This window comes from Equus quagga, chromosome 19 (genome assembly GCF_021613505.1).
Source record: "Equus quagga isolate Etosha38 chromosome 19, UCLA_HA_Equagga_1.0, whole genome shotgun sequence".
NCBI lineage: Eukaryota > Metazoa > Chordata > Mammalia > Perissodactyla > Equidae > Equus > Equus quagga.
The window spans coordinates 19,629,081-19,653,358 of record NC_060285.1 but is presented as its reverse complement, the minus strand read 5'-3'; the positions used below and the strand labels follow the sequence as shown (position 1 = coordinate 19,653,358).

The window sequence follows — 24,278 nt, the reverse complement described above, 5'->3', positions numbered from 1 at the left end:
TTCATGATAATTTTAGAAACTTTCTTCACAAAGTGTAAAGCCAATCTATATAAATGAATGAATAAAGAAAGAAAGAGAGAGAGAGGGAGGGAGAGAGAAGGGAGGAGGGAAGAAGAGAAGGATGGATGGAAGGAAGGAAGAAAGGAAGGAAGGAGAGAAAGAAGGAAGTGAGGTGATATGTTCACCAAGTTGAAATCTGTTGGGGTGTAAAATCCACCCTCAGAAAGGGGTCATCACTTGGAAAGTAGGAAAAGAGAAAAAAAAGCTTTTGTAAATAGATTCTTACTTTCCAGTTTAGATTAGTTTCCTCCCACATAGGTACCAGAGTTAGGTACACATGTCCAAGGAGTTCTGTGCACCTTAATTTCTGGATTATCTGAGTGACGCTCTCATGAAGCTGTTGTCTCACTGATGAAGCTTTATGGTACAACAAGGCTCACCCAGCTGGAATCTTAGTTCCATGAAGGCAGGAACCACATCTGTCCTGTTTAGTACTGCATCTTCAGGATCTTGCCAAGAGTAGGCTTGCAAAACATTTATCCAATGAATGAACTTGAGTTGCTTTTGCAATTTTTATACCAAGTGGCAATAAAGAAAAGAAATAGAATTTAAGCCTACTAGAAAATCTGAAAAGCATTACCGAGAGAGAGGTATATGATTCTGACCAAATCAGCTTGGCATTTATTCTATCTATGTGGGGTCCAGACAGAAAATAACGGAAAATTTGTAGGTTATTCAGGTAAAGTTTTGGTTATGCCATTGTGTGATTTGTACATGACTATCATTGCTCATGCTTTGGACATGGGCCGCATCACACTATGCCAATTCCAATTCAATAGCTACTTGCTGCACGTGCAGATACAGAACTTTTCCATCACCAGAGAAAGTTCTCTTGGATAATATTGCTATAGGGAATGTTCTTGTTTTTATTAAATAACCTTCTGGTTCATATTTTGTTGCAACAGGTTTAATTATCTGTGTTTGAATTTCTGTGTCCAATACTGATATGGAAGAATGTTTGGTGCCATGGGTAACCTACAGATTGATGAAATGCTGTTTGATGAAGTGGATTTTGCAGCATATTAATATATGTTTTACTTGTTAAAAGCAAAATATGAGTTTTTCAAAACTCAAAATTTATTTCTAAAAAGCCATAAAGCTAATGTCAACACAAAGCTGCGATATAGATTGTCATAAATAAAATATCCCATATCATGAACATTCTTTTGGTTTGACAGTTTATATCAAGTGTATTTGATGTTTTTCTTGCAGTTATTAGACAGAACTAAGAAAAAGATAATCTGTTTATAAAAGTAGATAATCTATTTATTCAACCACTGTGTTACAATACAAGCAAAAGAACTACCAATATTTTTAGAACAATCTGAGAAAGGAACTTGAAACTGTATCTCAGAGTAGGGACAGATATATTTCACCTCTTGCCGTTTGTTTTATTCTTCAAATTTATTCTCACCTTCTTTAACTCAGTCTCAATTCTGCCTTTTTCTTTTTTCACAACACAGGTAGATTTTTATCCTTCAGAAAAGCACTTCCAAAGAATGAAACACACAGCATGTTAGACAGAATACAGACAACTATTTCTTTATTTTTAAATGTATATATTAGAAAAATATAATTATTCTTTCAAAACCATAAATTCTCAAATACTAAGCTTCTTAAAAAAATAAATTTACGTGGCCAATCCCAACAGCCTAGTGGTTAAAGTTTGGCGCATTCTGCTTCAGCAGCCTGGGTTCTGTTTCTGAGCATAGAAACACATTGCTCATCTGTCTCTGGCCATGCTGTGGCGGCAACTCACATAAAAAAAAGAGAGGAAGATTGGCAATAGATGTTAGTTCAGGGTAAACCTTCCTCAGCAAACAATGATAATAATAATAATAATAATAATAATAATAATAATAATAATAATAATAAATTTATACAAAAGTATAAGAAAATTTGTAGAAAACACTGGATAAATAAAAGTAGTGGGATCCTGAGAGGAAAAAAATCATGAAGTTAGTATAAAAATGACTAAGGTGTAGAAAATACTGCTTAAAATAACCACCAATCTTCTCTGGTATCCAACCTCCTGGGAGATTATCCCTCAGCTGTTTTAACCTTGTTCTAGAAAGACCTTATGTTGGTCAGAGGGGCCACTCTTGTTCCAGCTCTAATTCTTCCACATTATTTAGAATCTCAGTCTTATTTTGGACTCTCATGAAGAGATGAGCACCTCCTCATTTTCCCAGAGCATTCCACCTATATTTAGCTTTCCTGCTAAAGCCTGTGGCTTTCTACTCTTACAGCTCTACTGCATACCTTTTCTTCCCTCTTCTTGAGAAGACCCAATTCTGACTGGTATTTGACAGACTTTAATTACAGTGAATAGTCCAGGGTCCATAGCATTAGCTTTGAGAATAGAGATTGACACGACAGGAGCCTTCCCACCAAATCAGAATTCAACTAAATGTTAACCTTTCAATTACATAATGGGCCTGTGGCCTTACATTTTCAGTTAAATTTTAAAGAGGGATGACGTTAGTCATCACATTATAAAAGCATTTCTCACAGTGTGCTCTGTTAAACATGAGTCCTCTATGTTGACCAGAAGGAAGAAAAGAGTTCCAAAGCCAAATAAATTTTGGAAACACTGACTATTAAGTTTCCCCTCTTGACATCTCACACCGCAAAGCATTCTAGCTTAATGGTCAAATATGCAAGTTCTGTAGCTCGATGGCCTGGATTTGAAACTCAGCTACCACTTAGGAGCTCTGTGCCTCTGTTTCCTCATTTGTAAAATGGACAATAGTGTTAGTGCCTACCTCATAGGGTTATTGTGAGGACTAAATAGGTCAATGTAGGTAAAGTGCTTAGCACAGTGCCAGGCACAGTGTGAACATGTCCTAGTGTTAATTTTGAACCACAAAAGCATATTAAAGGTTCTGAGAGGGAAGAAAAAGCATATTAAAGGTTCCTGCAGGGAAGATACCTTTTAACTTTGCTTAACCCAGAGTCACCCAAATTTATCTGACTGTGGAATGCTGTCTTCAAGTTTAATTTTTCTGTATTAATATTTATGAGATCAATTATTTGGGAAATACTCTGAAGGCTTGTGTTTGAAAGCCAGGCACTCAGAAAGCCAGCTGTCGTCCTTCAAGGTGCTTTTCTATGTAAGGGTATGCTGCCCCCGGGTGGACAGAAAGGTTTTGACCAGAAACCTAGAGTCTAAAAACTCAAGCTCTCCACAGGGACAGTTAAGAGACAACGAAACAAGCAAACAAATGATTTTTCTGTCAAGATGTGTTTTAAAATAATTTGAAGACAAGATAAGATTGTAAATTGCTCCCATGAAAAGACACAACGTAAGTGATCCACAAATATTCGCAGAATAAATGACTGGCTGATTGATTTCTCTACAAGGAAGAGCAGCACATCCGAGTGAGTAGTGTCTCTCCAATCTGCTGTTTAGGGGACTTGAGAAACTGCTGCAGATCTACACAAAATTCCAGGCAATATGGCCTGGGCCCTTTTCTATGGGATGATTCAATACTCACTAAAGAAGGAAAATAAGCTAACAGCATTTTAACAAAGGTATCATCTAGAATTAAAATTCAAAAGTGCTGAACAGTTAACAAGGAAATTCAATTAACCAGAGTAGCCAACTCTATAAAAATTCCAACCCTATAAATTAAGTTTTTCTCTGGAACAGCAACATGAGGAAATGGAGGATGGGACTAGTGTTTCCCAACAGAATCACGTCAAAGAAGTTAACTATGTTCAGAGTTTTAAAAATCATTCTTGTTCTTGTCCCCTTTCACTTCCTCCTCCCCACTTCTTCTCTCTTCTCCTTATTCTTATTATTAAATATAAGCTATTTTTTTTAGAACAGTTGGGAATATACGTATAACTGCTGTGATCTAAATGCTAATACTAGAGAAGACTAGGTGACTGAGAGAAACCATGGGCTTTGTTTAGTTAGAGACTTTGGGTTACAAGCGACAGTGATTGACTTTGATTGGGTTAAGCAGAAGGGACTTATCAGAAACATCTTGGGGAGCTGAGCACCCAATGTGGAGAAGGAATGAAAGCAGAAGAGCTCAAAATTCCTCAGCAGCAGAAATTCATGGCCATTTGTCAAGAACATTAATGGTATTCACTTCTAATGACAGTTTCTGGTTCTCTTTGTTTCCAAATTCAAATTCTAGAGAGAGAAGAACTGATGGACCAAAGTGAGATCACATGTAAATATTGCGTTTGCTTCTCCAGGTCTATTCTCCACCTTTCTCGACCCTATTCTGTGCCCCAGGGAGGTCAACCTATACGAACTGAATCAAGCGTCTTGTCCTCTGACTTCCAGTTGGGTTCAGCTGATGGAGAGCACTGTAGAAGATTGGAGGGAAGAAGGGAGGGGAGTGATTGAGAGCATTTGCTCCCCCAGCTCCCTCCCTGCTGGGCCATGAGGCCTGGCTATCCCTCTCCACTCAAGGTTATAGCTTCTGTCAGAGGTCTTTCCCTTCATGTGTAGGGTAGAGGGACTGCTTATGTCTTTGGATTTCCTTACACCTTGCCTATCCCTTGTATCCAGTCCTAATATTAAACTCTCCCAATTTACCCAATTTGACGGTCTCTTCTCTTTCCTGCTGGTACCTGATAGATACGAGAGATCTACCGCAGAATCCATCAGGCAATTACTTATCTCTCTGGGCTACAGTCTCTGCAGCTGAAAGGTCAGATCAATACCTCACAGGGTTATGATGAGGCTTAAATGGGTTAATACATGTGAAGCTTAGCCCATAAAAAACCCTTAATAAAACCAGGCTATTATTATCATCATTTTGTCTTTGAAATGAGGTTATTAAAAAATACATATGTAAATGCAATTTACAACACTGTTCTTTGTAAAAGTCGGCACATAAGCACTTTTCAAAATCAGGAAAAACTCATGTGTGGCCAAATGTCCTCATTTGGGGTAGGGGAAAGTGAGATCACTATGGCTTTCGTGCCCTGCCCAGTAGCAAGTGAGCAGTAGGTTGTAGTGGTAATGGATTGACTCATATCAACATCTCAGAAGTGGGCTGTAAGAAGCCCTTCCACCCACTGAACACCCCCCACTGATGAGAGTGGGTCCTCAGAAGAACACCAGAGGCAGACGCTACCCCTTCTTCCCCACGGGACTACACTTCCTACAAGCCCATCATGCAGGATAAAAAAATATTCCCATGGGGAAGATAATTCTTTTTCCAGGGAAAGTTCTGGACCCAGCAACACTGTCTGAGGGGTTTACTTCCTCTCTGTAACCCAAAGCCAGTTCCACAGTGTTTGCCCTTAACTTCTGTATTCCAGATCTGTGTTGTTCTAGAAAGAAAGAGACTAGTTAAAGAGAATCTATCCTAAGACATGGCCCCATTTGTTCAGCAAGGTGTTTTTCTTTCTCCAAGAGAAAAAGTTATAGCAGTCCTAATGTTGAGGAATGTCATTAAAGACAAGCAGAGTGGCCCAGTTGACAAAGCATGAGCTCTAAAGCCAGAGAGACCTGGACTGAAACCCTAATTTGGTCAATTATTAGCTGGGTGATCTTGGGAAAGCTATATGTATTCTCTGGGCCAAAAGATCTTCATTAATAAAGTGGAGGATACTTCTTATTTTTGTAGGATTCTTGTAAGGGATTAAATGACAGACGACGGAAAGTACCTAACATGGTGCCTGGCACACTCAATAAGTAGTGGCTGTTATGGGCAAGAATAACCATAGTTTTCTGTTTGTTAATTGTTAATGCCCTTGCCTTTCATGTAGAGTGACTCTGAAGCATCTCATAGATCCACAGACTCTGAGTTGGATGGGGCCATAAGATCCAGCTACTTCAACATCCCTGTCTCCTTACCCCCATGCCAGAGAGAATTCTACAAAACGAATTGAGCAGAATGTAGGGATCCTTCTGAGACTTCCAGTTGGCTTAAATCTATACCCATAATAATAGTTTGCATTTGTTGAGAGTTCACTCTGTGCCAGGCCCTGCACTAAGACCTCCATAAACATGAGAGTAATTCTAAATTAATCTCCAAAACAATCTATGTTGCAAATTCCTACCATTGCCCCCATTTTACAGATTATGAAACTAATAATCAAAAAGGTTGAGTGACTTTCCAAAAGTTACATAGCCCAAGAATGGACTCAGAATTTGACCCAGGCAGCCTGATCTCAGAGCCCCCATTCCTAACCCTTCTATTGAATTGCCTCGCTATCTGCCTGGAAGACACAGCAAAACAAAGCCACAGGCTACACATTGTCAGGATGGCTATTTGGATTGAACTGATAAGTTAATCAACAATGCAAGAGATCTCATTGATTTGGACATGCTGCATGTATCAGAGATGTAAGTATCCTATAGACCAGGGACTCTCAACCCTGATAGAATATTAGAATGGCTTAGGGAGCTTTCCAAAAAGTAACAATTCCTGGACCTTACTGAAAGATTCTTATTTAATTGCTCTGGGGTGGAGTCTGGGCACAGAAATTTTTTAAAGTTCCCCAAGTGCAGCCAGTGCTGAGAACCACTGAGTAGACTCTCCTCGCCCTTGGTGGGCCCTTGATGGTGCCACTTAGTCATCGAGCTTCCTGGAGTCTTTTCGGGATTTGTTTGTTTATCTTGACATTTAGTTCAGAACTAATCAACTGATCCTCATACACAAGACAATAAGCGTTGTGTAAATTCTGACTTGGGGTACCACTTTGCATAGAAATATGAGACTTTCCAAGGAGAACATTTTTCTCTATTACTAAGCATAGTCAAGTTTCCTTCGGAAAATGGCAACATCCAAATCTTTTCCTACTGATCATGTATTGCAAAGAAATTGCCTTAAAACATTGCAAGGCAGCCAACACCGTTTAGTAAGTTACACCATGTAACTGGCTTAGGCCTCATTAGGCTTGTCTTCTTTGGCTTTATCAAGGGAACAGCCACTTCTCTTTGCAACCCCTCATGGGAATGGGTTTCTTCACTTTTCCCTGAAAGGGCAGGATATCTCTCTTTCCCTGAATCTCTCATCAAGTAGCGGCAAGTCAGCCGTTTGTTATCTTCTTGTGCCTCTCCCTGGAGGATGGATGTTACTTACAAATAACAGACATCTGCAACTTTAGATAATTTCTGTTTGAAGAAGAAACAGAATTTTATTTTGAACAAGGATACTTATAGCGAATCTTGTTAGATGTCTATCCAGCACCTCTTTCCTCTCTCGTACCGGGACATGATTTTGTTTAGATATCATTCCCTCTCCTGCGTAGCCCATGTGTGCTCAATATTCATTTGTGCTCACTATTCCATTTGCTCCTCCAAATGCATCTGTATCCTTCTCCACTCTGACCTAGGGCCTGGGTGCTTGATCTGGTGATGGGTGTGCATTGATGACACTAATGGCTCCCTCACTGTGGCTTTCAGCAAATGGTAGAAGAGTGAGGTTAGGGTATTTATTCCTCCCTTGCTAAGTAGTTCCAGGTTGACAGCATCCCTCTAAGGATGGACAAAGATCCTCTTGGGTGGCCCTCTCCATCTTACTCTCTATGCGTATATTCTAGTAAAAGCTCCCTACTCCTTTGGTTGAGGAGTAGTAATGCTATTGCTAGCCCCTGGACTGCACCATCCCTAGTTTAGTTCCCTAAACTTTGCCCAGCTTTTTAAAAAGTCTCTTTATTACATTCTCCTCATTTAATTAGTTTTAATATGTCATTTGCTTCCTGCTGGGACCCTGACTAAGACACCACGTGACTCCAATTCCCAGTTTCAGGAACTGGATCCTGATTAGCCTAATCCAGTCACAGTATTCCATTTGCCAATAGTCAGTTCAGATACCCTGGGTTAAGGCAATTAGTGCATGGTATTCTCTTAAGAAATATTTTTGATCCAGAGATGGGCACCCGACTTAAGTTGGCCAATTAGATGGAAGATATCTTAGTCTGTTTGGGCTGCCATAAGATAATACCACAGATTGGGTAGCTTTTAAACAAGAGATATTCGTTTCCCTCAATTCTGGAGACTGGAAAGTTCAAGATCAAGGTGACAGCATGGGTGAGTTCTGGTAAGGTCTTCCTTCTGATTCATTGCTGGTACTTTCTTGCTTTGTCCTCACATGAGGGAAGGGGAGAGGAATGTCTGTAGGGTCTCTTTTATAAGAACACTAATCTCATGCCTGGGGGCTGCACTCTCATGACCCAAGCACTTCCCAAAAGCTCCACCACCTATTACTGTCATCTTTGGGGGTGAGGGTTTCAGCATCTGAATTTTGGGGGGACACAAACATTCATACCATAACAGAAAGAAAACACTTGGCCTCAGCTTCTGCCAGCAGCCATCCTGTGAGCATGAGAGAAGTCACTTTCTTATGAGTTTTCTTATAAAAAACTCATAGGGCAGAGACGAGATCAATGGCATTGGAGCTCTGATTGTCACATCTACAGACTTACTGTTATGGGAAATAATAAATCTCCTTATAGATTATAGCAGAGTTTTTTTTTTTTTTTGTAATCTGCTCCTGAAAGCCCTATAACCAATATAGTTCTATCAGTTTTTCTTTTATTTGTGTAACAACCAGAGGGTTTAAACCATTTCCCATGCATTGTTCACTCGATTTCTCAACAGCCATGTGAATGATTATGACAACAGTAATAGTTAAGGTAATAAGTAATAATAATAGCTATGTGCCAGGCATTATTCAAAGCACTTTATAAATATTAATTTGGTTAATCATCACAACTCTATTCAGTAGGTGCTATTATTATTCCTATTATGGTTATTATTAGATGGCAGACAGAAGGCACAGAGAAATAAAAAACGTACATCAGGTCACCCAGCTGGTAAGTGGCAAAGCTGGAATTTGAACCCAGACAGTCAGATCGCAGAGTCTGTGTTCTTTACCACTATGTTCAACCACACTGTGCATTAGAGAGGACAGGTTTTCTTATGCCGATATTCCAAGTGGGGAAACTATGGTTCAGCGAGCAAAGAGCTATTTAGGAGAAGACTCAAGACTCACACTAGGCCTAGTGCTATTTCCATCGGGCCACATTTCCTTCCCCTCCAGGTTCTTTCCGCCTCCGCAGATTGTCCTTGAAGCAGAACTGGGGCAATGAGCGAGAAGAGACTCCCTCTAGGGGCCACTACACATAGTGCAGCCTACAGATTACATGCAAGGTCATCAAACTTCTCTCATACACTCCTTGAAAGAAGTTTGTAAAACTTTTTGCCCTTCGTATACTTTTAAGTTATCATCTGAAAATTTTTACCATGTGTTGCAAACAATATAGTTCCTGGTGTATTAAAATATTAACATTTAAAATTAAACTGTAGATTATTCTTCCACAGGTATCCAATGATATCTGAATTCCATCGCAATTTGATATTCACCATAATCCATTCAAAATACACAAATAAACACTTAATAGTTAGAAATTTTATTTTTCCTTTTCTCTTGGAATCCTATTTCCCTTCCAAATTGCACATAGAATTTTATCCCAATGTGACATATTTTATCTCTAAAGCATTTTATTGATTTTTGCAATAAAAATATGAGTATAAATTAAAAGTAAGTCTGATTTTAAAAAATTTCCTGTGGCCAGGGGTCCTAAATGTTAAAATATTTCTTTTGGATTGAGTAAAGTTTACAAACATTACTCATACACAATTTATAAATAATTATTAACCACAGCTATACAAAAAATATACCACCACCACAAAAACATACCACCACAACAAATAATTATTAACCATAACTATACAAAAAATTTTTGATAGTTGTAGGTGCTGATAAAGCTTATTGACATAAATAGGTAAATGAGACTTATAGATTTATTATAGTGATGTCAATTCTCTGAACACTTTCAGATTATTTGCCAAAAGTGTATAGAGATCTATCATCAGAAATTATTTTAATGAACTATCAGATGCTTATTTTCTTCACAGCCCTTATCATACAAAAGAATTATATTCTTTATTTCTTTGTGTTTCCCTTCCTGCCTCTCTTCCTCCACGTCAGGATGCATACTCCGTGAAAGCTAGGAAAGTTACTTGTATTCTTTGGAATAGAATCTGGCACATAATAGGTACTTAAATATTTGTTGAACAAATGACTGAGGCCAACTGCTCCCCAGGAAAGGCAATTCTAGTGATTCTGTTAGGACAGGGGATGAGAGGAGATTGGATGTGTAGGTAACTGGATTCTCCATTAGCTCAACTGTTATGGCTTCCTTTGTCCCCAGGAATAGGCTCTCTGCAGAACTGTTTCAGTAGAAGAGAGATTCTCCTCCCATCCCCAAATGTGCAGCAGGGGCAGCTCACCTATTCTCCCGCGTCTCTGGCTCCAGGTGCCTTGGGAGCTATGCCTCTGTCCACTCCTCAGCAGGTTCTCTTAGCAGATCCCCCTGTAGACTGAATGGCCACCGATGGTGTCCTCAGGTGATTCTTAGTGTGTCTGGTGTGTCCATCAAACTTTGGTCATTCCCCAGCTGTATGTCACTTAGCAGAACGTTTCTATGGTAACTTAACTTAGATTTCCATGCCACTTGAAGGTTTATAAATTTCATTTTCATATTTAATTTTTACTCTTACCCTAGCTTTGTGAAGTGGGCATGACAGATATTGTCATCCCTCAATTTCAAGATGAGGAAACTGAGGCCCATGGAGGCAGAGAAACATGCCCGCTATCACATCATTCACAGATGGCTGAGTATAGGATTGAAATGCCTAGTCTAGATTTGAATTGAAATCCAGCCAGCTTTAGCAATTTCCCAGTGTAACCATAAGAAAGTAACTGAACTTCTCCGAACTTCAGTTGACTCAGTAAAATGGAACCATTAAGAACATTTGATGTCAAGGGGAAATTAATATATTTACCACCTTACCACTCTGTGATATATTGCCTTCCCTGCCATGAGGTGGTATTATTATTATCTCCATTTTAAAGATGATAAAACTGAGGAATAGCATAGTTTCCAAGAGTGTGGACTTTGGAATCAAGCTGCCTGAGCTGGAGTCCTGGATCTATCACTCACTGGCTAAGTGACATTGGACAAGTTACTGAGTACCTGTCTCGCACAAGGTAAAAGTCAACAAAGTCAACTAATATTATTAGGCAACTTTTCCAAGGCCACAAACAAACAGGGGCAGTGCTGTGCTCAAAGCTAGTCGATTTGATTCTGAGATCACACTCTGAACCATAACACTGTGTTATCTTTAAAGCTAGAAAGTCAGGAAGAGATAGGAAGGTAGATATGAGAGAGAGAAAGAAAACCCTCATAGGCTGGAAGTTTGAGAGACAGAAAATACAGGGAAGAGGAAGGAGAGAAATTTCTGGAGTTCAGTGTACTTATTTTGCTGTACGGAAAGAAATAGAATTTCCCTTCAACACCCTTTCCAAAAATTCCAGTCAAGAATTAAATTGCCAACAACGCTTCTTTGCCATGAGAATGATGTTTCTTTAGAAAGCAATACCTTCATACATTGCTTAATGTGGGGATATGTTCTGAGAAATGTGTCGTTAGGCAATTTCATCATTGTGCAAACATCATAGGGTGTACTTACACAAACCTAGATGGTAGACCTGCTACACACCTAGGCTACATGGTACTCATCTTATGTGACCCCCGTCATACATTTCATTGACTGAAATGTCATTATTTTGTGCATGACTGTACTGTGATAAGATAGACCACAAGGCAGCCCAGCTTTCTTTGAGTTACAATCTCCAAAAGAACTCCAGCAATTCACTCTGGATAGAGCCTCCAATGTGCGTTCTTGGAGATAAGGGGCAGAAATTTCTAGGGCAAATTCCACTGGTGCGTTTGCTCAGCAATGTGACCTGTGTACTGTGGATACTCATTCTACCCTGGGAACTGACCAACTGCCAACCTAGATCTCACCCACTGAGATTGTCTAGGCAGAAACCATGCTCTTTTCTCTGTCTCTATGTATTTTCCTCCCAGTGCCATACTAATTACACCTATTTTTCCCTCTGGCAAACTGCACCCAGGAAGACCCACCTCCTTTTCCAAGGTAGACAGGTCCCTATCCACATTCTTGGCCTGGAGGATAGAAATGGTCCCCTATTTTCAGCTGGTGTTAGGTGTTACCTGTGGCTACGTACTAGGTGACAAGAAACAGGCTCTGCACTGACCTATAACCCTAATGTCTTCCAAAACCAGCTCTCCGCTTTGCCTGCAGTTCCAACAGCAACAATACTAATACCAACAATCATGTCTAACATGTACTGAAAAATCACTGCTTGCTTGCTGAAACCAATTGTGTGTTCTGCAGAATGTTGCCTCACCTTACCTTGATTAGGAGGTTGCTGTGCTGGAGGGTGTCTAGGATCTCTTTCCAGCTTCCAGATTCTATAAACTCAGTGTGTACCATATAGTCCCTTGTGGTTCCTCTACAAAATGCTGTTGTTGTCATTTTTCTCAATACTTAAAGTGAGGGCTAGCATTTATTAGACATTTACGATATGCCGTTGTGTTAAGTTCTTAATGTGAATTAGCATACTAAAGCCCTGAAAAAAAAACTGTGAAGTGTGTATACATTATTATTATCGCCAATTTGCAAATGAGAAGACCAGAGTTTAGCAACATTAGATACATTTCTCAAGGTTACACATTAAGTTGTGGAGGAGCCAGGATAAGAACCCAGCCTGTCTGACTCCAGGCTACCCACTCTACTACGAGAATTGCTCCTTCCAAGGCACTCATGAACTGGAGAGTTTAGTTTACCTTTCTTTGTATCTCTTGGGTTAGAGGTTTTGCAGCACATGTCCATTGGCCTAAATCTATAACCACATTTCCAGCCATATTCTTTGGAAAGATAGAGGACTGCCTGTCAGATTCCTGCATGATGGTATTTATTTTCACTGCAGAGGAAAAGGCTGCCTGGTATCCTCTTTTGGAAGTTTGGAGAGTGTAAATAGTAAGTTCTGGAATGAAATTCAGACAAACAAGGGCATTTCTCTTACACGGTGAGAGGGGACCGTATTTGGTTACCAATTAGAAGCAGTTATCAAGATCTTGCACTTTCCTTGGAAACCAGGAAACTGTAAGAAAGAGAAGTGGGGATATCTGAGTTAAGAGAGAGCAAAACCAAACATTAAAATTAATAATTTCATAGGATATGGGCTTCTGAATGGCAATCTTGGAATGAAATAAGGCAGAAGCTTGTATGAGCAACACATGCCACCATCATCATCACCACAGGACACTATGGACCTCTGTCTTAGTTTGGGTTCTCCCAGAAGCAGACCCTGAGAAAAGAATTCCAGTGCAAATAGTTTATTGGTGAATTGAAGATGGAGAAATGGGAAAGAGAGACAGGGAAGGAGAAGTTATCAAGCAGCTATTATTGTGGGCAACTGAGCTTAATCCTTCTGAGGAAGCTCTGGGAATCAGTGTAAAAAAAACCTTTACCAACTCATATTGGTCATTGGTAGAAGGCTGATGAGTGATTATTAATTTTGAGGCACTTATGACCTACCATAAGTGTAGGCAAAGTGCCTTAGAATCCCGATAAAACTTTCAGGAAGAAAAATACAGGAGCTGGCAGCTGCACTGAAGTGTAAAGGACAAAGGGATGTGAGTGGGTCACTGACAGCATCTGAAGCAATTTTGCTTTTAGAAGGCAAAACATAAATAGAAGCTAACACTTACAAATGCTGAGAATTCACTTAATTATCAGAGCCACTATATAAAATGCGCACTATTACTGTTGACATTTTGTAGTTAACAAAATGTACAGAGAGGTAATATAATTATTCATGTGCAAACAGCTAGTAAATGGTAGATCCCAGCCTTGAATCCAAGGAAGTATGAATCTAAAACTCATCATCTTATTCCATCTAAGTATACAGACTGTAGTTTAAGTATCCTTAATCTATTCCCATTTCTGCAGCTCCATCCCTCCTGCCCACACTAGGAAGATTCAAGCTGCCTCTAAGAGGTTTCCATTGCCCCTTGATTTGCAGTTTTCTAGACAGGGTTAGTGATAATAACTGCTGACACTTAGCAGTCTCCTAAGCTCTTCACAGGTTCATCTTAGTTAATACTCTTATCAAACCTATGAGTTATGTGCTATTGTATTCCCACCTTACTGATAAGGGAACAGAAGCACAAGGTAGTAAATAAGTTGCTTAAGGTCATATAATCAGTAAATGAGAAAACCATGGTTCAGTCAGACTTCAACTCCCCTGCTTAATCACTATGTTCTTCTGTCTCCTTAGACAGAAAGGTTTAAAAGAACAAAAGTTTGAATAGACTGCGGCGCTTGGAAATTTCAGGAAGTACCTTTAAAATGAGACATGGTTAGTGAGCACAGCCAATCCAGGGAAATGGCAGAACTTCACCTCTGCTCAGATTTGATTCAGAAAGTCTGCATAGAGAAAGAGGGTATGCCTCTTTTTTCTGGGTGAGCAGGCACATCTCTAAGCTCTTATTTTTCGGTATCAATAAACAGGCTGACCTTGGACTTAGGAATGTCATATTCATGTAAGTTTTCAGCTGGGACAGAGCACCCTTGGCCCTGGGAGCAGATCTGGCTTGTAGATGGTGGATCTTTATTTCAAAGGAGTAGAAGGGATAGATGGATCAGGAATTGATATCTTCATCTACTTGCTTTTTCTGATTTTAGTAGTACTTTTTTTTTATTACAGAAATCATTGAAATAAAATAAAAACAACAAGAGGCTTTTCAGTTCAAACTTAATTTGAATTAAGTTCAAATTACCTTTAATCATATCATTTTTCTCCTCTTTAAAACAGTCTCCAACTCCCATCTCAGCTGCAGTAGTAATCACTGTCAACATTCTGGTACTTACCAGTCTTTTTTATTCCTCCGTGTCATAGAAATACACCTATAGACTATACACCCTTAACAGCTTCTCTTAAAAAATGAAAATATGATCATATTTCTTCACTTAACAATACCTCCTAGACTTCCTTGATAGTCAATATTTACAGATTTACTTCATTTTGTTTTTAGCTCCTGCACAGTATTTCAGTATATAGATTATAATTCATCTAAACAATCTCTCATTGAGGGACATTTGGGTGGTTTCAAAATATTTGCTAATAAATTTTTTACAGTCTTCAATTAGTGTCTTTTTAGAGCATTTAGCACTTGCCTGAAGGTGTCAGCTGGTTTGGATTTCCCCCCTTTGAACTACGCAGGTAAAGCCTAAATGAGTATTTAGTTTTCAGATTCCTAGTCACCCTTCCACAAATTCTCCCGTTCCTGATTCTGGTTTAGGTGCCCACAACCAGTAGCAATGATTGAAACTATAAATCCCTAAAGGCAACAGCGTGTCCGTATTCCCATTCTAATATCCAATCAGGGAGAAAACCTCCTCCCTCTCCCATCTTCTCTCCCCCTCTCCCACCTTCACATAAGTCCAGTCTTCCACCCTGATCACTGTCTCCTGGGCTAGCCCTGAGTCCTTTTTGAGTTCACCAAAGCTTTAGAAGGTGTTGCTCAGTTGAATTGAAATATGCCCCCCCCGTCTTCCCCTACCAACCAACCATACATACACAAAGAAATGTCAAGCTCCTTGAACAAAGGCTCTACCTGTGAAAAGCTTCTTCAGTCTTGGAGGAGCAGGAAGACTTCTTGCTCTTAAGCTCTTCCTCCATACTTAGAAGGAAAGCCAGCAGAGAAGACCAATCTGAAGCAGAAGGATCTCACATTCCCTCTCCACCTTCCAACAAAAGGCAAGAACCCCTAGACCTCAACCCCAGCTGGACCCTGGTAGCCCAACCTTCCTCTCAGCTCTTTCCACAGGACCTGGGGATTGGCAAATCTGGTAATAGGGGAGGAGGGGAGTGTGGAGACGACCCAGTGGTTGGCAAAATGGGGACACTGAGAAGGATGACTATGGGTGAGGGAATTCCACATCTGGCCAACCCCTCCCCCCAAAGATCTGGGTTAGGAGGCACTGAAGATGGGATGTGGAGGGGAAAGCGGAGGGTGACTGAGCTTGTCGCCTTGGGAAATCTCACCTCCAATGTGCAGAGAGGCTTCTGACAAGACTCTTTCACCTTTCCCTCACTCAGAAGCAAACACGGACCCCAAGCGAAGCAGTACCTGACAACTTGGGCTGTCTTTAACAAGCCAGCCTCCCTCAGGGAGAAAAGTAAAGCCACATCCGCCCTGTCGTCTCTTGGGGGCCGCGGCCGCCTTCTCCCCGCTGTCATCTCCCTGGTGCTGCCTCTTGGGCGCTGAAGCTGAGCTCCCAGCGGCTGCTGACCTAGGTCTTCATTGGGCGCCCCTTTCTTGGTTCTGTCTCTGACACCTCGTGGGACACCTAGCTCAAGGCCGGACTCCAGGCTGCCAGAAGACACCCGAGGGGTGACTGGGGAGGGAGCAGAGCAAGAGGAGGCTGATCTGAGCAGCCACCTCCTCGTCCTGCCGGTTGGAACTGGAGACTGCCCAGCGCTTGGAGGGCAGAAGAGCTGTGGGGCGGGAGCTGTCCGTGGTCTGGCCGACGTCAACGGGTGGGTATCTAAGGTCAAGAGCAGCCCGCCCTTCTTCTGCCAAAGTTCATGATGGAATCTGTCTGGGGCTGTGGAGAAGCAATTTGTTTTAATGAACTGGTTCGCAGGCAAGGTCTGAGAGCTGCGTTTCCGCACCATCCTGAGCGTGTCATTACCTGGGCGAATCTGAAAGTTTCTTTTCATGTTCCTCCTCAGTGCCATCTTCCCTTTTGGACTCAAAAAACTGTAACTATTTTGATGCCTCCCTCACTTTCATCCTTCTCTCTCCCGGAATCTATTCCTCCTCCGACTCCCTCCCTCCCCTGCCCCACCTCCTGATCTAGGCGGAAACGGCGCAAGGTGAGGGGTGCATAGCCACGTGATCATTTCCAGTTTTGCTCCTGATCTCCAAGTCGCCAGGCTGGCTCTGGTAGTTCCAGGGCAGGCTGAGTATGGGATTAGCTTAAAACCCACTGCCCTGGCTTGTCTGTCGAAGGGATGGAACTTTAGTTTCTTCAAATGTAAACTGGATCTTTGGAACGGTGAGGTTTGAACCTCTTAAAATGGAGCTTGTGTTTGCGGTTCCATCTGAGCTGATTCTGAGCCAGGACTGAGAAATGGAAGGCTCTCTCTTTTAGTTCTGAGAGCTCCAGGAGAGGGAAGAGAAAAGGAAGTCGAGGAATGGGATGCTGCCTAGGGAGAAACATAGATCTGCTAAACCAAGTCCCCGCGGTAGAGACGACAGAGGCGTTGCTGTGTGGCTCCCACAGTAACCATTTTAATGCTCCTGGTCTCGCGCTGAGCAGGAAGTAGATGGCCAAATAAATATTTGTTGAATTAAACCTGAAAAGTTCAATAAGTTGCACTTTTAATCATTGTAATTTAATTGATTCTATCTTCCCCCTGTCAAACTATGGAGCTAATGGCAGATTTGGGTGATATTTATTCTACAATCCTTTAATTTGTGGGGATGGAGCAACACTCTTAGAGGAACAGGATTCTTTCTCATCACATCTGCGTATTTGAGGGATCAGTTTGTCCTACCTTATTTTACAAGAATTAACTCCATTTGGCCCACTACGTTGGCTTTTCCTAGGATCGGCTCTGGAGTTAAGTGCTCAGAGGGGAAAATGGCTCGACCGTGGTACCAACGACCTTTATCTTAAAAATTAGTCTCTACTTCTTGCCCCTGGAAAGACAAAAAGCCTCCCAACTCTCACTTCCCAAGGCGACCTTAAAATTGGGCAGCAAAGTAGAGCCATGTTTTCTTGTGTTGGTTTCTCAGTAAAACAGTACATCTGGAGAATGATAGATTTTTAAAACAATTTTGTTTATGTTAATCATTTCATAAAATGAGCACAACATGATATTCCCAGCTGAAACAAGTGTCCTCAGCAGCAGAGTGAGTGCTGGGTTTTTGAAGATTATGACTTAAAACTGTACTGGTGATGTTACAGCTCCAGAAAGAGAAGGAAAATGCAAACTGATGTGTGATAGTTAGAAATGGGAATGGAGAGTGAAAGTCTATTGCTTTTAGCTTCAAATAGCACATCTTTATTTCAATCTCCAAAGTTGTCTTTTTTAAGGTACAGTTGTAGCTTCAAGTTGATATAAATTTCATTATTTTATTGCTCACATTAATTTATATGTATATATAGATTTGAACTGTGTTGAAAGGTTTATATTCTGCATTGGCTAAACTCTTTTCTCAAATGGAAGCCAGAGGGTCTTTATGTAGGGCATCCCCACAACTGTCTATCCTTTCGGCAAGAGGGATCAACTGGGATCATGTTGCTGGACCAAGATGACCAGAATAATAACAACCAATTCTTATGGGAGCTCATTTGTGCTTTATATCAGAATTATAAACATTTACAATTGCTAGATGCTACTTAAAGTGGTTGACAGGCTTCTCTACACCCAATATGTTATTTGATCTGTGTGACAATCTTATGAGGTAGTAATGAGTCTTCCCCATTTTACAGAGAAGGAAACTGAGGCTCAGGAAGATTAAAAGTCTGTCCAAGTATGTTCAGCTTGATGGAAATACTGGCCTTTGAATCAGGATCGCCAGAGCAGTGCTACTGAGAGATGCTATATCTTCCCCGGTCTCAAATACTACCACGTGGGAGAGCATTGCTAAAGAAAATACGGTACTTGGCTTTCCTCTGTATAAACTGGAAAAAGCTGCACTTTGTCACCAAGGGGATTAATGTCACACTTGTCCATTCTGTCTTTCCTTTACCCAACAAAAATTCATTTAAAGTCTGCAATGAACAAGACAATGGTCAGCATCGTGTTTCCTGGTCTTTGCCCTAACTTCTTTCTCGACCCTTACCCTCTCCTGTCTTCTGTTCTATAAAAGGATAGGTTTGGGGGCTTTGTCACCTTCTTCCTCTCCCGCCCGCCATACACGTGTGGGGCGTGAGTGCTGTCCGCGGTGCTGAGAAACTTGGCTGTGGGAAGCGTGAATACTCTCCTCTTGTCTCCCTCCTCTCCAGCCTCAGGTACACTGTCTTACGGTAGAGTTCGCCCTCATAAAACCGCTATTTTGTAATTCCAGACTGCCCTCTGTGCCAGGAAGCAAATTTTTTCCCACGAATGACTCTGCAAAGGAGACTTTTATCTCCCTGGCTTTTCCAAGGACATTCTGGGAATGGAAGTTTGGGAAAGGTTCTGCTTCCTCCTTCCCCATTCCTAAATTTGATTTTTTTCGTTAGGCCAAGGAAACGGAGCTCATTGGGCTCCACAGATTCAGGGTTGGTGGCGGGTAGGAGTATTCAGACACTGGAGGACCTCTAAAATCTTCCTAGGCCAACAGTTACCCTTTGCATATAATGCTGCTGTTCCAGGTTGATTCTTTACTTCTGAGTGGTGCCAAGGGATGGAGAGCTTCTAAGGAAAAGTTTTAAAATGTATCCTCCCACAAACAGTGGGTAAACGCTCAGGGGAACAGCCGGCCGCTCTGTGCCTTCACTGGCGGAGTCCTCAACTGAGCCCAAACTCATCTTGTGGCTCCTTGGAAGTCAAAGGAATGTTGCGTGTGTGTGTGTGTGTGTGTGTGTGTGTGTGTGAGAGAGAGAGAGAGAGAGAGAGAGAGATGATGACTGACTTTTCCAAGAAACCCAAGGGCCACACTTTTGAAAAGAGAGACATAAAGGAGAAACTCAAAGACACAAAGTAAGATGCAGTTCTAATCACTCCTTTCTAAGTCCAAGCTCCACTCTGCCTGATCACTCACAAGGAATAATAGAAATCTGCCCTTTGCCACCACCGTCTCCTTTTGCAAGGTGATTGCAGAAAAGGATGGGATGCAGCCGATATTTCTTTGAGAAGCTTTAGGAAGAAAGAGATTTCAGGGAGTACTAAGTTTATTTCTTTTTAAATTGATAATCTTTAATTTACTTCTAGGAAGAGTAAACCATACACATCCAAAGTATGAAGTGATTTTAATAACCTCAGTGAAGATCCACTTACTTTCTTTGGGCATCACCCGTCTCATAAGAATGATCTGAGAAAAAATAAGGACTGCATTTCAAGCTAATTGTCATTCATCTTTTTTAATCCATTTAGGCAAATTGGGAAATAAGCAGGTGTTATGTTTCCTGCAGTAACAGCTTCTTCTTGGAGACTTAACACATCTGTCTCTCAGAGAGGCATGTCTGCTTGTCTTTCTTTTTTTCTTGAATGTTCAATTGTTTATAGATTGTTGTCCTAAAAAAACAATGTGCAAGAAATATACAAAACAATTATTATTAAAGAGTTATGAATAATGCTATAGAGGAGAGTTGTATACATGCACTGGGGAGCTAGAATCAATCTTCTCTGTAATTGTTTATCACTCTGAGCCTATTCTCTAAAGGAATTATGCTTACTACAGATGAGAAGGTAAACTGTGCCTTGAAGCTAGTGGAGTTGAATGTAAGATTATAAACACGGAGAAAATTCACAGTACAGAAGCTATTAGAGCCATTTCCAGCACATATCAAATCTACTACTGTTTATAGTTTCTGAAACTGCACAGGCAAGTTATTAAAAGGCAGTGATCGTGTGTGTGTGTGTGTGTGTGTGTGTGTGTGTCTGTGTAGGTGCACACTCCACTGTAAAGAGGAAGCTTTGATCACTTTTTTCCCCCTTTCCTTTGCAAAGTCCATTTTTATAGGCTTTCTTATTTTGTCTCCTCTGTGATTTTTTGCAATTGTTAGACAAGTCACTCATTGCTTTCTGATCATTTCAGCTCCACTATAGAGAACCGAGAAGTTTCATTGATGCAATTTTGTTTCTTTTATTAATTAACAAGCATTTATTAAGCACTTCCATATGTCAGTTATTGTTGAACCAGTGTAAATACAAACTACCTAGTCATAATCTAGTCTAAATTCGGTTAAAGGGGAATATCTTTCTTTTAAAAAATCATAACTTAGACTAAGATGCAAAATTTTCAACAGCTTTTAAGAGGGAAAGTTGCAAATACAGTTGTTAACTTTTTCTTGCAAAATAGTTTATTTGTGAGATATAATCTTCACTACACTCTCTGTGATTCCAGTCAAAATTTTTAAAAAAATTATTGAGTACCTACTATGTGCTAAGTAAGGTTTTCAGAGGTGAAGAAAACAGTCAAGGTTTTTGTTTATATGAAGCTGACATTTTAGTGGTAGATTCTTTGAAACAAAACTAAATTACATGACTTAGAAATCTGAAATTAAAATTTAGATTTCTCCTTTCAGAAATATACTAAACACTAATACTACATATTTGTAATGTTCTTACATATATTTCTTCTGTTTGGATACAGCAGGATTAACTGTCAGTAAAACATTACTCCTATTTCTAAAAAGCTGCTCACTTACTAGATATTAAACAGATAATAATACTAACATATGGAAATGTATTGAGTCCCATTGTTGTAGGCTGGGCTTTTATATTCATATAAAAAGAGCTAAGTATTGAGTAGCACATTACTAAAAATTCAATTATCTTCCAGTCAGTATGTAATTTCTTGCAGCCAAAATTACAATCTAAACCTAAGCTTTGACTTTAAATACACTGATAATTTATCTTCAGTAGAACTAAAAATCACTATAAAATAAAATACCCAGCCTAAAATACTATATAATATTTCCATTCCAAAGTCAAGAAATTCTCTAATTTAAATTTAATGTAAAGTAAAGAAACATTTATCAAAATAGTCGCATTGGAGAGTGTTTGGGCTCTAGAACACGGGAGAAAAAGTCCATTTCTACTTTTAGAATCAGTGCTTGTCAATGGGTTCTACAAAGGCATGACAAAATAGATACAGACTTGAAAACCTCAACTTCAAAGCAACAAAACCTCAGACACATTCAGACCAAATTGTTCTTTCCGCCCAGCTGGCATAATTAGGCGAGTATTATTACACACTAGTAGCGGATTATGGACAGCTGTTTAAAGACACATTAGCATTTGAATCGTATTTCAAGGATGGAAGGAACTTTCATTCATCCAATTTAACTCCCTCTTTGTTAGAATAAAACCAGGGTGCAAAGAGGGGAAGTGACTTATCCAAGGTGACATAATTGGCAAGTGGCATAACTACTGACCACCAGAAGTCAGGTTTTCTCAAACTTAATGTACCCAATAGATTTGGCTGAGCATTAAAAAAAAATCACCTGGAGTACTTAAAAATGCAGACCTCTGTGCCCCATCCCCAGGTATTCTAGTCAGGTAGAGCTGGGGTGGTGCCTAGGATTTACTGTTGATAATAATACAACTGGTCTGAGAATCACACTTGAAGAAATACTAAGCAAATCCTTTAAGATATAACTATTTCTAAAATAAAATGTTAAAGTGGTGTGAGATTTTCAAAGCACAGCTTTAAAGACATTGTTATTCCCCCCACTGTTTCTCAGATATTCATCTGTTCATGTAAAATGCACAACCAACAAAAGTCAAAGCCTGTTGACTATTCAGACACTACTTAGATTATCATAATGAGCCCCAGCACTGGGTTGGAAATTTGAGACTGGTCACTCTTTTATGTCACAAGATCATCCAGCTAATGTATTTCTAAGGCAACAAGAAGGATATTTCATTCCAAGGAAAATTTGAAACTGCAAAATTTTGTTACCACTAAAGCTTTTTAATACAATTAAAATTCTCACTTTTGTTGAGGATTTGCTATTTAATAATGTATTCCCATGAATATTTACCAGCCACGCCTTTAGTTAACATCTATTGCGTCATAACTGTCTTCAAAATGTCTCCCAAAACAAGCTTGATGATTCATCAGAAAATGATACTAGAATTTATGGAGTCAGGTAGGGAGGTGTATCACCTTCCACAACAGCATTTATGATTACAATAAAATATACAGAAATGTTTTGATATTATGCTATGACTTTAATGTTTATAACTATTTTAATGGACTCCTGAATTAAAGGAAACCCATGTAGGCAAAAGAACAAATCAGTAATTAGAATCATAATTCACTGAAACAGAAAATGACCTTTGTAGGATAAGATTTAAGTCCAAAAACCCAATTCTAATGACAGTCTTGTGTTTTACATTGAGCAATATATCCTCCTTTAGGAATTCTCTATGGCAAATAACAAAAGCCTATATAAAGCTTGAATGAAGCAGGTCACAAATTTTAATTAACTTTGATGAAATGTGACAGATTATTGATTTCAACTCAATTGAGAGTATAGGATTACTATCTCTAAATCAAAGATGACCCCAAAAGATACACCGTTATGCTTTTGGGCATGCATTAATATGCTGTCATTTCAGATTATTTTGATTTTTTTGTTGATTCTCCATGTTGTGCCAAAAAGGATTTAAGGCTATCATATCAAATTAAGATTTTTCAGACTTTTCTAGATGTAATGAAAGAAGTAATTGGATTTCCATCAACAGATTCTCAGTTTTCAGATCAGATTCTGTCCATGGTTCACTTTATTTTCTGGAGGGCACTGCAAAGGATTCCAACTTCACCTGCAAAGAAAAATAAATGAGCCACTCACATCTTGAACAAACATCCTTCAAGTGTCCACAATGTGCAAAGCCCTAGGGGATCATTGGCATCCATGGATAAGCCAGATGCCACCCCAACCCTCAAGGAGCTTACAGCTTAGCTACAATGACAGTATTTGGGCAGTTATGTCATAGGGGCTTACAGATTTAATGTAATTAGCTTCCTCTTTCCTTACACTGTTTCTCAGGGGAGTAAGTAACAGGTTTCTCCCCAGGGAAATCACTAGTTGTTCTGTTTCTTTTTTACATGCCCATCGATAGGTATTTGCAAGGAGCTAAGCCGTTGAACCTAAAAGCGTGGTTCACACAAACCTCCTGCGTCAGAATCACCTGGGGGCTTAGTACAAATACAAACCCCTAAGCCTTACCACAAATTTAGTAAATTTAGTCTGAGCTATGATTCAAGACTATTAATTTTTAACTAGCTCTCCAATTGGTTCTGATACACACTAGGTTTGAGAATGCACAGTCTAAGCAGATAACTCAGACTAGATTGTTAGACCACTAGACTAAGGTACAATGGAGCCACTCCGATTCATGTCATGTTTTCACATGCCAATGGGCCACAGGGACACAGACTCTTCACAGAAGTGGAAGGGGCCTTGGAGATGGACAAGCCTCCCTCCTTCCCAGATCCTGAGGGAACAGAAGTGTAACAAGGTGATGGGGGCTTAAGTAAGGTCATATGGCTCTAAGGATGCTTCAGTTTCTAAATTTGTTATTATGTGATTTTAAAAATTCTCTTAAAAACAATAGCCTATGGAGTTATTT

General features: G+C 40.0%; 2 protein-coding genes across 3 annotated transcripts in view; both read right to left on the bottom strand.

The window, feature by feature from the left end:
• The window catches only part of LOC124230192 (uncharacterized), a 79,676-nt gene extending 56,959 nt beyond the window's left edge, over positions 1–22,717 (bottom strand). The window contains exons 1-3 of the mRNA XM_046646001.1: positions 10,331–22,717; positions 1,475–1,549; positions 287–561 (exon numbers count right to left, since the gene is read on the bottom strand). Of these exons, the coding sequence (XP_046501957.1) occupies positions 15,789–16,718 (930 nt within the window). The 5' untranslated portion in view covers positions 16,719–22,717 and the 3' untranslated portion in view covers positions 287–561; positions 1,475–1,549; positions 10,331–15,788. The remainder of the gene's footprint in view (positions 1–286; positions 562–1,474; positions 1,550–10,330) is intronic.
• Positions 22,718–23,101: 384 nt separating this feature from the next.
• Positions 23,102–24,278, bottom strand: part of PAH (phenylalanine hydroxylase) — a 69,553-nt gene continuing 68,376 nt past the window's right edge. For both annotated transcript variants that reach the window (XM_046645998.1, XM_046645999.1), the window contains exon 13: positions 23,102–23,468. In XM_046645998.1, the coding sequence (XP_046501954.1) occupies positions 23,425–23,468 (44 nt within the window). In that variant the 3' untranslated portion in view covers positions 23,102–23,424. The remainder of the gene's footprint in view (positions 23,469–24,278) is intronic.